At 43.9% G+C, this 13,730-nt stretch overlaps 1 protein-coding gene across 1 annotated transcript in view; it reads right to left on the bottom strand.

The window, feature by feature from the left end:
* Positions 1–13,730, bottom strand: part of NEIL1 (nei like DNA glycosylase 1) — a 152,572-nt gene that overhangs the window by 121,651 nt on the left and 17,191 nt on the right. The window contains exon 3 of the mRNA XM_069624548.1: positions 4,039–4,519. Coding sequence (XP_069480649.1) covers positions 4,039–4,519 — 481 coding nt within the window. The remainder of the gene's footprint in view (positions 1–4,038; positions 4,520–13,730) is intronic.

The following is a 13,730-nucleotide window of genomic DNA, read 5'->3' as shown; positions in this document are numbered from 1 at the left end:
GTATTCATTGAGGTGAGAGCTATTGCAGTTTGAACACTATGTGATTCCACCAGTCCCAGATCTGCATTACCATGAGCATTTGATTTGTGCGGAGTAGGAGCAGCAAATGACAAATTAACTACGGAATCTGCAGCACTGATGTTTGTAAATAAAATGGGAGATTTAGATAAATTTTCAGGAAGTGTATGAGTAGAAATGAGCGTGTCATTTATGTCAATATCTATTACCGGCATGTCACCAAAGATTGAAATTTTTGAATTTGAAGAATTACTAATGGAGATTGCATGCTGGTCTGGCGTTACGATGGATGGAATAACAGCGCCAGTTAATACATTTTTTAACAAAATACTGTCAGACAAAGAAACATTTTCATTTGCAAAAGAAAGAGTTGTTGGGCCACCAGGGCCAGATTTTACCATATCTTCATTTTTGTCTTCCACCATGGTGTTCTTGGCTGCAAGTCCATTTTGTGAGACCTTTTGTGGAACAGGGGCACTTTGGTCATCCTGACCACATGGTGTTAATTTGTTATAACCAGTTCTATTTTCCACGGAAAATACCGTACTTTGGCCACTGCAAAAGGGACAAATGTCCATGCCTAGACGGTTTATAGTTCTTGTGTCCATTATTAATTTTGAATTTTCTACTCGGGGTGTGGAACTCGAGCGATGTTTTCTTTTAACAGCAGGTGAGTTTTCACCATTTACAAAATGAGCAGCTGAAATGTGAGGCATTCCTGTTTTTAGGGTGGAAATACTTCGTTTCATTTTCACCAAATCCCAGAAAGGAAAGAATAAAAGAATGGGGTGCAAGGAAAAAATGAGTGTGATAAATATAGAAAGAAAACAAAATATAAAGGAGCACGAAAGTAAAAGAACGCCACAGGCGACGAGCGCGGCGAAGCGGCAAAGCGGGACTTCTACGGGGCTTCCTTGTATTTATAGGCCGCCTCCCAGCAGAAGTAGAGGCTCCTGGTAGATGAAGTCGTATTAGGTAACGAAAAGTTCGTAGTTGACAAAAAGTCCAGCAGCAACAAAGGAGAGTCTCCGGGCAAAGCGGGACTTCTACGGGGCTTCCTCGGGTGCGCCACTAAACCACCACTAGACCCTACAGCACAGAGCAGGCGGTAGCATTCAACCTGCAGTTTCGCCCCACCACCACACCACCACCACTAAGGGACGGACATGGGGCACGTACGACTCACCCAAAATGTATGCACAATTCTGCTTAACATTTACTTTTCTATATCTTCAACTGCTTACATCTTTGTGGAAGTCAAAATGATGAAACACAATGTGGGCCTCGTAGCTAATTAATGCTAAAATGTAACGCTACATCTATTGTACAGTGGACTAATGCTTAAACACGGTTTTGATCGCTCTAACAAAATTTAGCAATAAGTAAATAAATATCCACCCAATGCATATTTGGTCATGGTACAAAAAGGGGAGTGTGCAGCCAGAGGGAAGGGAACCCTTAACATTTGTAGCAATACTTGTAGAATAAAAAGGTTTTGAATACGACCAATGTGGCAACTGTCAGTTTGCATCTCTTTCCTTAACCTGAAAAAGGCCAATATATATTTATTTTTCACTGAAAAAAACCTAAGTTTAGTTAACCAAATTTATCGCAACAAAACCCCTGAACTTCATAGCATTTGGAAAGTAATGACCAGCTTAACTTAGCGTTTTCCCGTTGATATCCCCCATAATGCTGTCCGCCATGATGCCATTTTGTATATTATTGTGAAGCCCGTCCCTAATAATATACATTCACTCTTGGACTTTGCAATGGGAACACGCAGAGTTAAGCCGGTCACGACTTTCCAAACGGGCTGAATTTCAGGGGGTTTGTTGCGATAAATCTGGTCAACTTAGTCAGTCTTGTAAATAACGTTTTTCTTTTCAGTGAATTTTAAGGGTTTTGTTATACAATTGTTTTTCTCCACGCAACTGGCCATGGCCTTTGGCTACTGTATATTTTACAACAGTACCAGGACACTAGCCATGGCCTTCAGCCATGGCCAGTGGCCACGGCCTTTGGCCGAGTTCACTGTATATGTTCCCCCAATAGGTTTCTTTTGGCCATGGCCTTGTCCACTGCACATGTTCTCCCTCTCTTTTGGACCCACTAGCCATGGCCTTCGGCTGCAACCTCTATGCATGTCTTTTGAGCCCTGTGTATATTTGAAAACACTAACAGGCCAGTAGCCATGGCCTTGTATACCATAGTTTTTTTACGGGCCACTAGCCATGGCCTTCAAGTGATGGCCAGGGCCTCTGGTCGAGTCCACTGTACATGTTCCCCAATATGTTTCATTTGGACCCACTAGGTAGCCACGGCCTCTATACATGTCTTTAAGGCCCAATATACACTCATTACCCTCACCTCACTGTAGCTGCAAAATTCATTTTTTTTTAATTCATGCAATTTTGTTAAACATTTTTTTTTTAACATTTCCCATAACCACAGTTATATAGTAGAATTTTGTTTTACGAATAACTGTCGTTATCAGTGGGTGCCCACAGATAACCGTGGTTATCCGTAAAAAGCATGCAAAGTCCCAAACTCTTCCCTGCACTCCAAGGCCCTCAAGTGCCCCCCTCCTATTAGCATGCTCCCTCCACTCCCCTCAGAAGCTCTTTCCCTCCGTAGCCCTCTCCCATTCCTCCAGCCCCAAAACACTGGTCGTTTCGTGTGATGCACTTTCATTCCTGAGCACGTTCTCTTTCAGAACAGTGGTTATCCCGCTGAATAGCTGCGGTTATGAGAAAATGTTCGAGCTGTGAACTTGGTCCCAAGTGCCCACCAACTCCCCAATTTCACATGGTGTCCTCTTTCCCCCCTCCCCACCTCAAGCCCGATACCACTGCATCCTTTCCCCCATCCAAATGGCATTTCTTTCACTGTGGTTATATCTTGTATCAAATTATTTTTTTACAAAACATGTCGCTTTTAAATTTCTGAAAGGTTTTTCTCCTGCAAAGCACTATGGGTGACATAGCTACCATTCTGAGAGAAGGCGGCACCCCCTTCCCCGTCAAATATCTTAAAAACTACTGGACGCAATAACCCCACACCCCTACCGGAAAGCGAGTCAACGCTTTGTAATAACTTTTTCATTTTTGAACAGATCTTTCCCAAAATGTTCTGTAAAAGGGGGGTGGGGAGGTGGTGACATACTGTTTGCAAAACTTCAGCCAAATCCGCAAGTTATTAGCAATTTATTTTTTGGATTTCCTATGTATCTGGATACTCAACTATAGCGTGCTGATGCCGCACGATTATAGATAGTAAAAAAAAAAAACAATAAAAAGGGGCACATCCCCCTCGTGCCCCCCCAACATGCACTCCTAGAGCTAGAGCACTTGAGTTGGGACAAGTTGGCAGTGGCGGTATGGTTAACAGGATTAATATCAAGAAATATCTCTTCATGGAAGCATTAGTGAATTCACATAACTGTTGCATGCCGTGACTGAAAGACCGCTGCTATTCTGAATACAATTGGGATGAATCCGTTCCTTACACCAATTAACAATATTATCAATGGGTGTATTTACCTCCAAGAACGGACTGCTTTAAATTGAAATGTTTCAATCCTCTTGTCCGATGACAGTGGCCTTCTCTATAGATAAAATATGCACATACCATCATTAAATAACTAGTAATAGAATTATCATTCTTGGGACACCACGTTACATACAATTCTGGTCACCTTTGTGCCACCCACTATCCAATGTGTGCAAGCCAGAACCTCCCAGCAAAAATGGTGCCACATACGAAGTGAAAAAAATACAAAAAGGGGAGAAATAGTACTGAGAGAGCAGGGGTGAGCTAGAGACGGGTAACGGTCCGTGTCTTCCGAGTAGGTATGTAAATGGGCATAACAGATGGGTCTTCTAGTCCCAATCAGTCAAATTTGGAATATGGTTAAAAGCCTTGCTATCATGGAGTTGCAGCTCACAAGCCTCAATCATTTGATCTCATTTTAACCACTTTCAACTTTCTTTCTTCAAGAGAGAGGAGAACCAAAAGTACCTGAATTGTTCATACTCCTGCAGAACGCATGGTCCCCGTTCTGGCTGCCACGAACCATTGACTTCCCAGCTCCCAAAACGCCGGACGTCCACAAAGCATAGTGCGCGGCGTGGTGGCTCTGCCGTGTAGAAGCGCAGATGGGCATGTTTTGGCACCTCGTCCTCGGAGGTAAACTTGAAGCAACCGGACATGCCAAAGCGGAAAACAAGGTCCATGGGCTCCTCCTGGGCCACTCTCTCACACAGCTGTGCTTGTTCTTTTTTGGCACACTTCTCTCCCTTGATGGGGATCAGGCTTAGTTTCACTTCCTTGCCCCGAGACACAGCATAGACTCGGTAGCAAGGACTGGTGAAAGGCACTTCCGGGTTCTTACTCACTTCAGATTTCTCCACTTTCCCAGAGAAGACAAGTCCATCACAAACAGTGTTAATGAAGCGTGCAGCCAAGTGAAGCTCTGGACCTTCAGGCATCTTAAAATAACCTATAGCGGAGAGACAGGAATGGACAAGTCAATGTCAGGGCACAATCTTAACTTCTACTGAGGAGACTATAATCTCATCAGGACCCCATCCCTTTCTAAGAACTTCTGCATCAGCATCTTCCACAAAGAATCTAGCCAACCTCCACACTCAGATTTCACTCCCACTCAGACATTGCACCAACTATAGCTCAGAAACTCCTCTGAATCTTTGTTAGAACATACTTCCTGTCCTTTGCTCTGTATTTGACATCCGAGTCAAAGACATCACATTTTTCTCTGACTCAGAAATTGTTCTTTCAGTCCTCAATAGCCTGCCCGCAAACCCCTACTTTTGGATAACCTGAAATTGAAACATGTTAACCATTAAATAAAATTTTAAAAAAAAGATAGTGTTCTTTCACAATAAACCCATCTCTGGCCAGGCACCATGGTTCTGGTGCCCTATAGATGTTTTTCTCAACACTTTCCGCCCCATATTACCACCATCACCAGTACCGGTTTCCTCCTAATGACCACTTCTAAAGTCTTCTCAATGTATTTTTGACATTACTGCATTTTTCACCTCCAGACTAGGATTGGAAAATCTTCTGGCCAAGGCACCCAAGCCCTGTGACGTGCAGCTGCAAAGTTCTAGGGAGTTATTTTCAACCCTCAAATGAGGCGTGAGGATACCCATCTCGAATGAAAGAACAAGCACCTAAGATGTTAAACCACAACCCTCTTAATGGGTAATCTAGCAGCACCGTCAGCTTCAGTCTCAAATGGGCTTGTACCAAAGTAAAATTAATTCCATACACAAGAAAATATAAAATACACCATATATATTATACGTACTGTGGTAGGTCAGATATAGAAGACGTACAAGAGGACATGTTTGACCACAACTTTTAATCAAATCAAAACACCCAAAAGGTTCGTGGGTTTCAAAAGGATTGAGAAAACCCCCTTTCACCTGAAGTAGGAAAGTAGGATAGTTCATTTGAGCCACGTCACACATTCCACAATGCTACCTAGCAGCCATGGCTGGAAGTTAGTTCATCTCCAGTTCTCAGGCACATCAGCAAGGCATTGTGGGTATGAAAATTAGCCCAAATGCGAGCCTTTTTCTCAAGGAAAGTGTCCATCTTAGAGAGCAGTGCTAATTTGTTCAGAGCATAATCACCCCAAGACTGACAGGACAACTACATGCCTGGTTTCACCCTTATTAGGGATCATCAGTGCAAAAGAGAGGGGTTGGTTTGTCCTGTTAACTTACAGTGTAAAAAGAGGGTCAAGTCAGCATAGTGGACCACCTTTTAAGATCCAACTTTAAAGCTATGTCCGTGATCCCATTAAGCCCAGCCACTTTACAGTACTTTTAAAAAGCTCTGAATCGGAACTGGAACACAATCCTTTGGAGATTTCTTGGGAGGTATTAAGTTAGGATTATACACCACATTTGATGTGCAAAAATTAATGCTTAGGAACATTTCCCCATCTCTTTCTGGAAACTAGGTTCCTTTCTCAAATATTCTGTGGTTTCCAGTGCCATTTCACAATCAACCAACAATGTCTACTGTCATTTATGTTAATCAGGTGTGCAAAATATGACCCAACCAGGGAACCAGGTTTGTTGGAAGTTTCACACATCGTGAGGAAACATTTCATGCTGTTCAACCTTTGGATTGCAGGCTTCAACGGATAAGGAATTAGCAAAATCACACATCGGTTCTATGTCCGTTTGCCGACTTTTTTTTCCCAGTGAAATTACATCAGAAAACATTTTATTTTTGGGGTTGGGGGGGGGGGGGTCCCCACTCCCCTCCCTATATTTTAAACCCTACCCCAAGCTCCTTAACAATTTGAAGGACTAGGCTGGCACTGCATGAACCTGCCTCTGCTGCTAGGCAGTGACCGAAAAGAAAGAGGCTATTTATACCCAATCATTTTAAAAATTGAGAGTTAATTTTTTCATTAACGTGCCCTGAAAAAAACGTGATTTTGCATGGAGAACATAGAAAAAGGGAACTGAAAGCGAGCAAAGAACCAATTTGTAAACTGAAATACATTTAAAGTCAGAGCGGTAAGGAAACCCCCTTACACTGCAGAGACTATGGGGGCGCTGCAGTGCTCTGGTGTGCCCACGTTAGGTTTCTTTCTGTGTTCTGTTGTTGATAACGGCTGCCCACAAGAAATTATTGGGGAAAATTCTGAATCTTCATTGGTACGTTTATGTGCCAAATACAGATCTTTGTGGAGACTGCTAATTGTCACTGTGTGATGGGCCATCTGCATTTAAAAAAAAGATTCTTATCCAACCCTTCTGTTGATTAATTTGCAGAAAAAAAGGGAAACTGCAAAGCTTCACATAAAGAGTAGTGGTATGACAGTAGTATCCAAGTCTGTATTTTGCTTTTTAGCTACTAGCACTGCATTTAGAAATGTGTGTGTACAAACGTATGGGGAAAGCAAAAATACAACTCGCAGAATGCTGTTAACTGAAGAGCCAGCACTGTATGCTGATGCTGTAGTCCCCTGCACCATAAGACGAGGCTCACTGTACCGTGTATTTACCCAAGTGCTACCTATTATGTCCATTTGCCGACTTGCACACTGTTGTAGACCCCCGTACCATGAGGTGAGGCTCACTGTACAGTGCATTTACAGAAATGCTACCCATTATGCTCATTTGAGAGCTTATTGCTGTATTGCCTTTACTGCAACATATACTAGCGCTGCAATACCTCCGGGTCTGGGCACTATCAACAAATGTGATAAATAAATGGAATTTACATTGGACAATTTAGCAATACTTAAAAGCATTTCTGGAAGGTGATATGGCCCTCGGTGGTGGGCCGACCTTGTAGGTAACGGCCCACCGCCTAATTTTAGGCCCCAAGCGCAACAAGGGTGGTGAGCAGTTAACTACAGGGACGGCCCACCACTGAGGGGCATATCGCCATTAGCACCTGTGTAGCTCTCTAAAAAAAAGGCACATTAGCACCCATGTAAACCCAAACCGGGTCGCGCAGTGCTGCTGAAAGCATCAGTGCCTTTTCATGTTGATGACTTTGAGGTCATCAGTATGGAAAACTGACTGAGGGGACAGCAACACTGTCAGCGCCAGGCATGAAAGGTACGTTTCTCCCCCCTTTTTTCCTTTTTTAAACTATTAGCACCCGTGTAGGAAACTACACAGGTGCTATGGTGAAGGGGGAGTGGGCGCAGCTTGGAATGCGGACTTGTACCATACAGTATAGCCCACAGTCCGAGCCTCCTGATTGGCTGGCGCACCCCTGCAGCGTGCTAATGGAATAGAGTCCCTTCTTATGATAGGATATGGCATTTATAACGCGCCTATACACAAGTGTTTCAAGGCGCGAAACACTTGGTACATCTTATGGTTGTTCCATGTCAGTTTAGATACTCTGCCAGTCCCATACCCACAACCATTTCACTCTGCAAATCAGCCGATTTGTCTTGAGGTGCTGTGCTTTTATGGGAAAATTCAATTTAACTATTGTATAACAAAGCAAAATGGCATGAGTCAACACCAACAGAACATCTAAGATCCTACATGCGACAACACAGGAGCTCTGTGGTTCGGCATGATTTTGAAATATGGGTTTAATGACTGAGATTTGTCAGATGGCAAACGTGGACAGTTTTTCGACATTATTAGCTTCACTAGCTGTCAAGAAAATGGGCAACCAAAAACATGGCTCTAATTCTGGATTATTCTCTTGACCATATTGTGTAATAATGGAACAATTACTTTACATTGCTCTGGCTTATTTCTATTAGCTGACAAAATTGGGGTCCCCTAGAAATTACTTTCTTAAATGTGCATTATAGAAAAGGACTCGCTAACGCACAGTTTAATCGACTACAGTGATATTCCATATTTAAATAATATTGATGGCTCACTCATGGAACGTCACTAGCCATTGCTCTTGCTCTGCATAGGTAAGTAAGTTAAATGAACCTACAATGTTAAGTGGCTGGGAAGGGGCTTGGAGCCGTTTTGAATTCTGTGTAGGAGCTCTGGAAGGATGCGATTATGGCTGGGGGTGTTAGAACTGCCCCACAAATAACCTGTGATTATTCACAGTTCATACATTAAAAAATCCAGTAGTGCATGAATACGAAAGCCACTCGGACGGCGAGAACCATGACAAAATCCCCACTTACATTTTGCGGATCACAAATAGGAAAATGGTACTATTAGCACCGTGGACACCACTGCTCAAAATTGATAAGTAATATTTAAAAATGTCTATCCCTGACTTTTTTGAAGTTCTTGCGCGATGAGTCTTGGAAAAATAATAGCACCAGCGACCAGTCTTTGCAGCAAATTCTTCCACCAAGGGATCCTTGCAGTGGAAATAGAAAAACATTGTATTTTATTCTTTTTTTCAGTGCAAGAAGGTCTGCTCTCGCTATAGAAGAAAAAAAACCTAAGAATTCTTCTATTTCCAGCTTAAGCCTGGACTCGAGTATGAAATGCAGCAAAAACAAACTCCTGCTTTCATCTGCAGGGCCATTGAATGCTTGGAAACCTTCACGTTTTTCGGCCATAAACTGGTCAACAAGTTTGAAAGTTCTTGTTAGGGAGAATTCTCATTTCTGTGCCAATTCCCTTCACCCTTAGAGAAACCCAAACCTTTTGCTGGACTTTATTTTACCCTGGAGCGAGTGAGACCTTTTCTCACTCTCTCATGTGTTTTGACCCGATTTGGATTATGTGTTTGCACCGTTTTTGGAGTCTGACAAACTCCATAGGCAACGACTTGTTGTATGGGGGGACACAGCACCATCAGTGCAGTGTCAGAGAAATCCTTTAGATTTCTCATAAGGTTTAAATACCTTTCCTTGTGTGAACTACTGTTCTCAAGAATAGTGAAAGTGAAATTGACTTTACTTACCTTTTCTCTTTGTGGGTCCAGCACACACCATTTTATGTGGAATGCTAGGGGGTTACCTAGTAGCCCCTTATCCTACATTCTCGTGTAACAATTTTATGTTACCCTCACTACTTTAAGGTGGTGGCAGTGGTTTAATTTTCCTACCATTGTGCTTTTCTACCGCAGACTGAATCCTCAGCTATAGTACAGCACCCATGGGTGACCCTTCTGTCAAAATAGCCCTGGTTGTTCTTTTTTCGCCATTTTCTATGTTTTTCTTGGGTTTTACTCTGTGCGCCAAGCCAGGTTTGAGCCCCTTGTTCGTTTTGCCTTTGGTGGGCTTTAGTCCTGAAACCCGCCTCTGGCTCCAGGGTGTCTGGAAAGGCAGGATGTGAGGGAGGTTCCTGAAACTCCCCAGTCCTTTGTCTCTCGGAGTGCATGAATGCAACCAGTCCCGATTGGCTGGCCGGCTGTCCTTTCTGGACAGCCACCCTGCTGAGTGACAGCCTAGGCTGTGCGTGAATGGGAGAAACCTGCTTAAAAGGCGAGGGTTTTGGGACTAGAGTCAGAGTCGACCACTGGGAGAAACACCAGACGAAGAAACCGTGAACAAAGATTGCTGCAACCTCCTAAACCTTTGAATTGCCCGGTGAAGCACAGCTGCTGTGCTGAAACTCCTTTTTCCGATCGACAAGAGAAGCTCTGGAAGGGACGACTTCTTCCCTTGGGTTAGTGGGACCAACCAACTCCACTGGACCATCTTCCCCGATTGGCTGTACTTCTTCGCTGCTGCAAGAACAGAGTGTCAGGGTTCGAGAAATCCATAGTCGAGTGCAAGGTCTGCAATCTGGCTAGAAGCTCCAGGAGACTAAGGACCCTCCAGAAGCAGGACGACCAAAGCTTGAGTCCCCTCACCAGAGTGCAGGAATCAAGGAGTGAAGGAAGCCCAACTGGTATCCGAAATCCCAGTTGGTGCTGTTTACCGCGCACTGACACCACGAAGTGCCGCTGATCCGAAAAGAGCTCATAGCTGCCGACAACCTCCAAATTGCTGCCACAAGAGTCCTCCAGACGTTCTCCCTCTTGTCCCCACGACTGAGGCTCAGGAACCCAGGATCTGCATCGCTGCAACAGGACAGAATCCAGCTGGGCGACTCTTCTTCAAACCAGAAGTACTTTTTAGACTTAGGGTACTTACCTCAGTGTCTTTTTGAGCTGTGCTTTTCTCAGTTTAGACTTGCATTGGCTTACCTTAGAGTTGATTCCAACTCTGCTTTCCACAAGTGTAACAGCTTGTGACCCTACAAGTGATTCTACAAAACTCTCTAACTTTGTGCAAAACTTTTATTAACTAAGAAGTACCTCAGCTCCATAGACTGTGCTCCAATTGACTTCGGCTGTCCTGGCTCTCTGCAGACTCCTCTAGTCCATTGACTTTGTGATATTTCTGTCCCTCATAGGTGGTAACTTGTTGTTTTAGACTGTTATTTCTGGGAAAGGCTTGTCTAGACTTAATTGGAAAATAGCAGTATACTAGCATGCCCTGAGAACCCGTTTAACCTTTTTCCTTCCTTTATCCTTTCCTTTTTGCAAGCTCAGAATCTGTTAAGTATAACTAGTGATATATGAATGCCATTACTGTCCTTGTGAATGAAGTCACCTCCGAGTGTAGGACTGGTGTAAAAAGCATCTTTAAAGAGCATCTACTAACTTGTGCTGATTCTGGAAAAGTATATTTGATTGTTACATATCTTGCCCTTTTTAAAGAACGCGTATTTAAAGATTGATGTTAAATAAATATTTATAACTGAAACCTTGAGTGAAAGTGTTACTTGGCTACATTTATTTGCAAATTTCATTGCTAAAGCTCTACAACTCACACTTACCTCTCTTGAGATAGGGCTGACTGCTCAGTCACACTACCAACTTGTGTAGTACAGACCTATGCCAAAAGGTGGGTTACCTAATACCAAGCAGATAAGTGTTGTGTAGTCTCACCCAGTGCTACTACATCAATTCTTACCAAACAGTTCTATGAACCTTAAATCGAGTAGTTTGATTATTTTCCTTCAAAATGGTTCAAGCATTAATAATATATTAAAGACAAGGAGGCGAGCATTATGCTTTAACTTCTTTATTACCACTCTTCAGCAGTTTCAACAAAGTAACAGAAAAAAAAAAACTGTAAAAAGGCCTCCAACTACTAATTTTCTTTTTAGAACTACATTTCCCTCTGCCACTTCCAGTCACTGGCAGTGCTTGCCCAGTCCATATGTCACTACCTGTATCCCAACTCCTCCTCTTCTTTGGATGCTCTAAACTGGTCAATCACTGTAACTTAACTCAAACGAAAGTCTCAACAGGTTTCTGGCTTTCAACTGCCTTAGATCCGATGCGCTTTATTGCTCCCTCTAGCTTGCTTCGGCCTCTCTTCCCTGACGCTCAGTTAACTTTGATCATCTCCTGTAGGACATACAAGGTAAACTGTTGTGATGGTGTCCATGTACTATGTGTCACATCTTAAAAAACAATCATATCTTATAATCCATATCGTACATGAGCTGGGCGGGAAATCAATGATCGCCTTCTTCTCTTTTAAAGAACCAAGACTCCATGCGCAGTACTCAGGGGTAATCTACATTCTATGTCAAGACAGGAGGCAAGCATTAAGCTTGTTCAAAGCTTCCCATTACTGTCGTCGCCATTTTTTAATTCGGCTTAAAGTAGAAGGTTTTAAATGCGCCATCGCTAGCCCGGACTGCTGTTTGCATAATATCGTGCAGTGCAACCCCTGCTACGAACACTTTTGAGTCCACAGCTCCTCTCACTGAGTGTCCGCCAAACTTATTCAGATCAATACTCGCTAGCTGCATTACTTCTCGCACCCACCTGGCAATGGTGGTGTTAAGATGGATTTCTGAACTCTGACCTGGTGGGCAGAGGTTTAGAAGGCCAGCCTAGTTTCTTGGAACAGGGTAACCTTCTGGACAAGCCAGACCAATCAAGGTAGCATTGGCGGCGGTCAAGACTACGTCTGAGGAGGGGTGAGGGTGACTCAAAGACTTCAATGAGCACACAGAGTAAAGGACACTTACAAGTCACTCCCAGTCAGGTGTATATATATTAAAAATACAAATACATTCATGCAAGGCCTTTGAGTTTCAACACTAATAACTAATTAAACAGTAACACTTTTAAACCAACACAATCCTACTAAAATACATATATACAAAACCAGGGGCCTAAAGGGTTAATGCACGAAATGGGTCCACAACCTAGACAAGGGAAGGAAGCAGGTAGTGCAAAGAGTCTTTAGGCAGTTCTGCAGTAATCACAATCCTAACTGAAAGGCAGTCCAGTCCCTAAGAAGAGGGGTGCCTATTGCTCAAATGTGCTTGCAATGCTGGCGCACGCGGTAGCGCAGATGGGTGAAAACGGGGTCTCTTGTAGGTCTGTAGCCGCTCAGGAAGGTGGGTGAGGTGATGCAGAATAAGTTCCCACTATTTGTGGAGGGCCTCCACTAGAGGGCAGAACAGGTTCCAGGAGTTGGGAATAGTTCACTAATTCAGGCTAGCTGTGGAAAGAAGAGGGGCCCTCAGGGGCCACTCATGCGTACAAATGGATGGATGCGCTAGGGGCCACCGGTAAGGGTTGCATTTACTTACAGACCCCATGCGCACTCCGGACCAAACTTCGGCAGTCGAGTCCAATTCGGTTGCAGGTTCAAATGCGGCAATCTCGTGGCTCTGCGGCTTTCAGCGGTGAAGTGACAGCGTTGATGGCGATTTCTCCGCTCCTGGTGGCTCAGGCCAGTTTCACTGTAGCAGGCTTCAGGGCACAGATGGTCACAGCTGCAATGCACTTGCAAAGTTCGTCACCATGGCTGGGTGACACGGTAACCGCGTGTACTCCAGTTCGGGCGCTCTCTTTACTCCAGACCTGGGAACGCCAAGTGTAAAAAATTCAGTGTGAGAGTGCCATGAACACAGAGCTTGCGATGTACCAAGTTTCGAGGGCCTCCTCGAAATGGCAGTGGTGACAGAGCAAAGATCCTGCGCAAGCTGGTCAGCCCACTGGTTAGCCCAGGGACACTTCCGAGAAGGCTTACTTGCAGGGTTTGATGAAGGTGCCGAGAATAGTTAGTCCCACTATTCCAATGAGTTGAAGCGTCTTCGCAGACCTTCTTGTTCGATCAGATGCAGAGGGGTCGTGCGGGACAACAGCAGTCTCAGGGTGCCAAACCTTCCAGCGGGTCGCCAGCGGTTCCTCGACTCAGCATCTTAGTTTCAGGATACTTGGATCCTATCCTTCGTTCAGAGAGAATTCCA

Source organism: Ambystoma mexicanum, chromosome 11 (genome assembly GCF_040938575.1).
Source record: "Ambystoma mexicanum isolate Mex_15411 chromosome 11, UKY_AmexF1_1, whole genome shotgun sequence".
NCBI lineage: Eukaryota > Metazoa > Chordata > Amphibia > Caudata > Ambystomatidae > Ambystoma > Ambystoma mexicanum.
The sequence above is the reverse complement of the archived record's forward strand: the minus strand, read 5'-3'. Positions and strand labels throughout refer to the sequence as shown.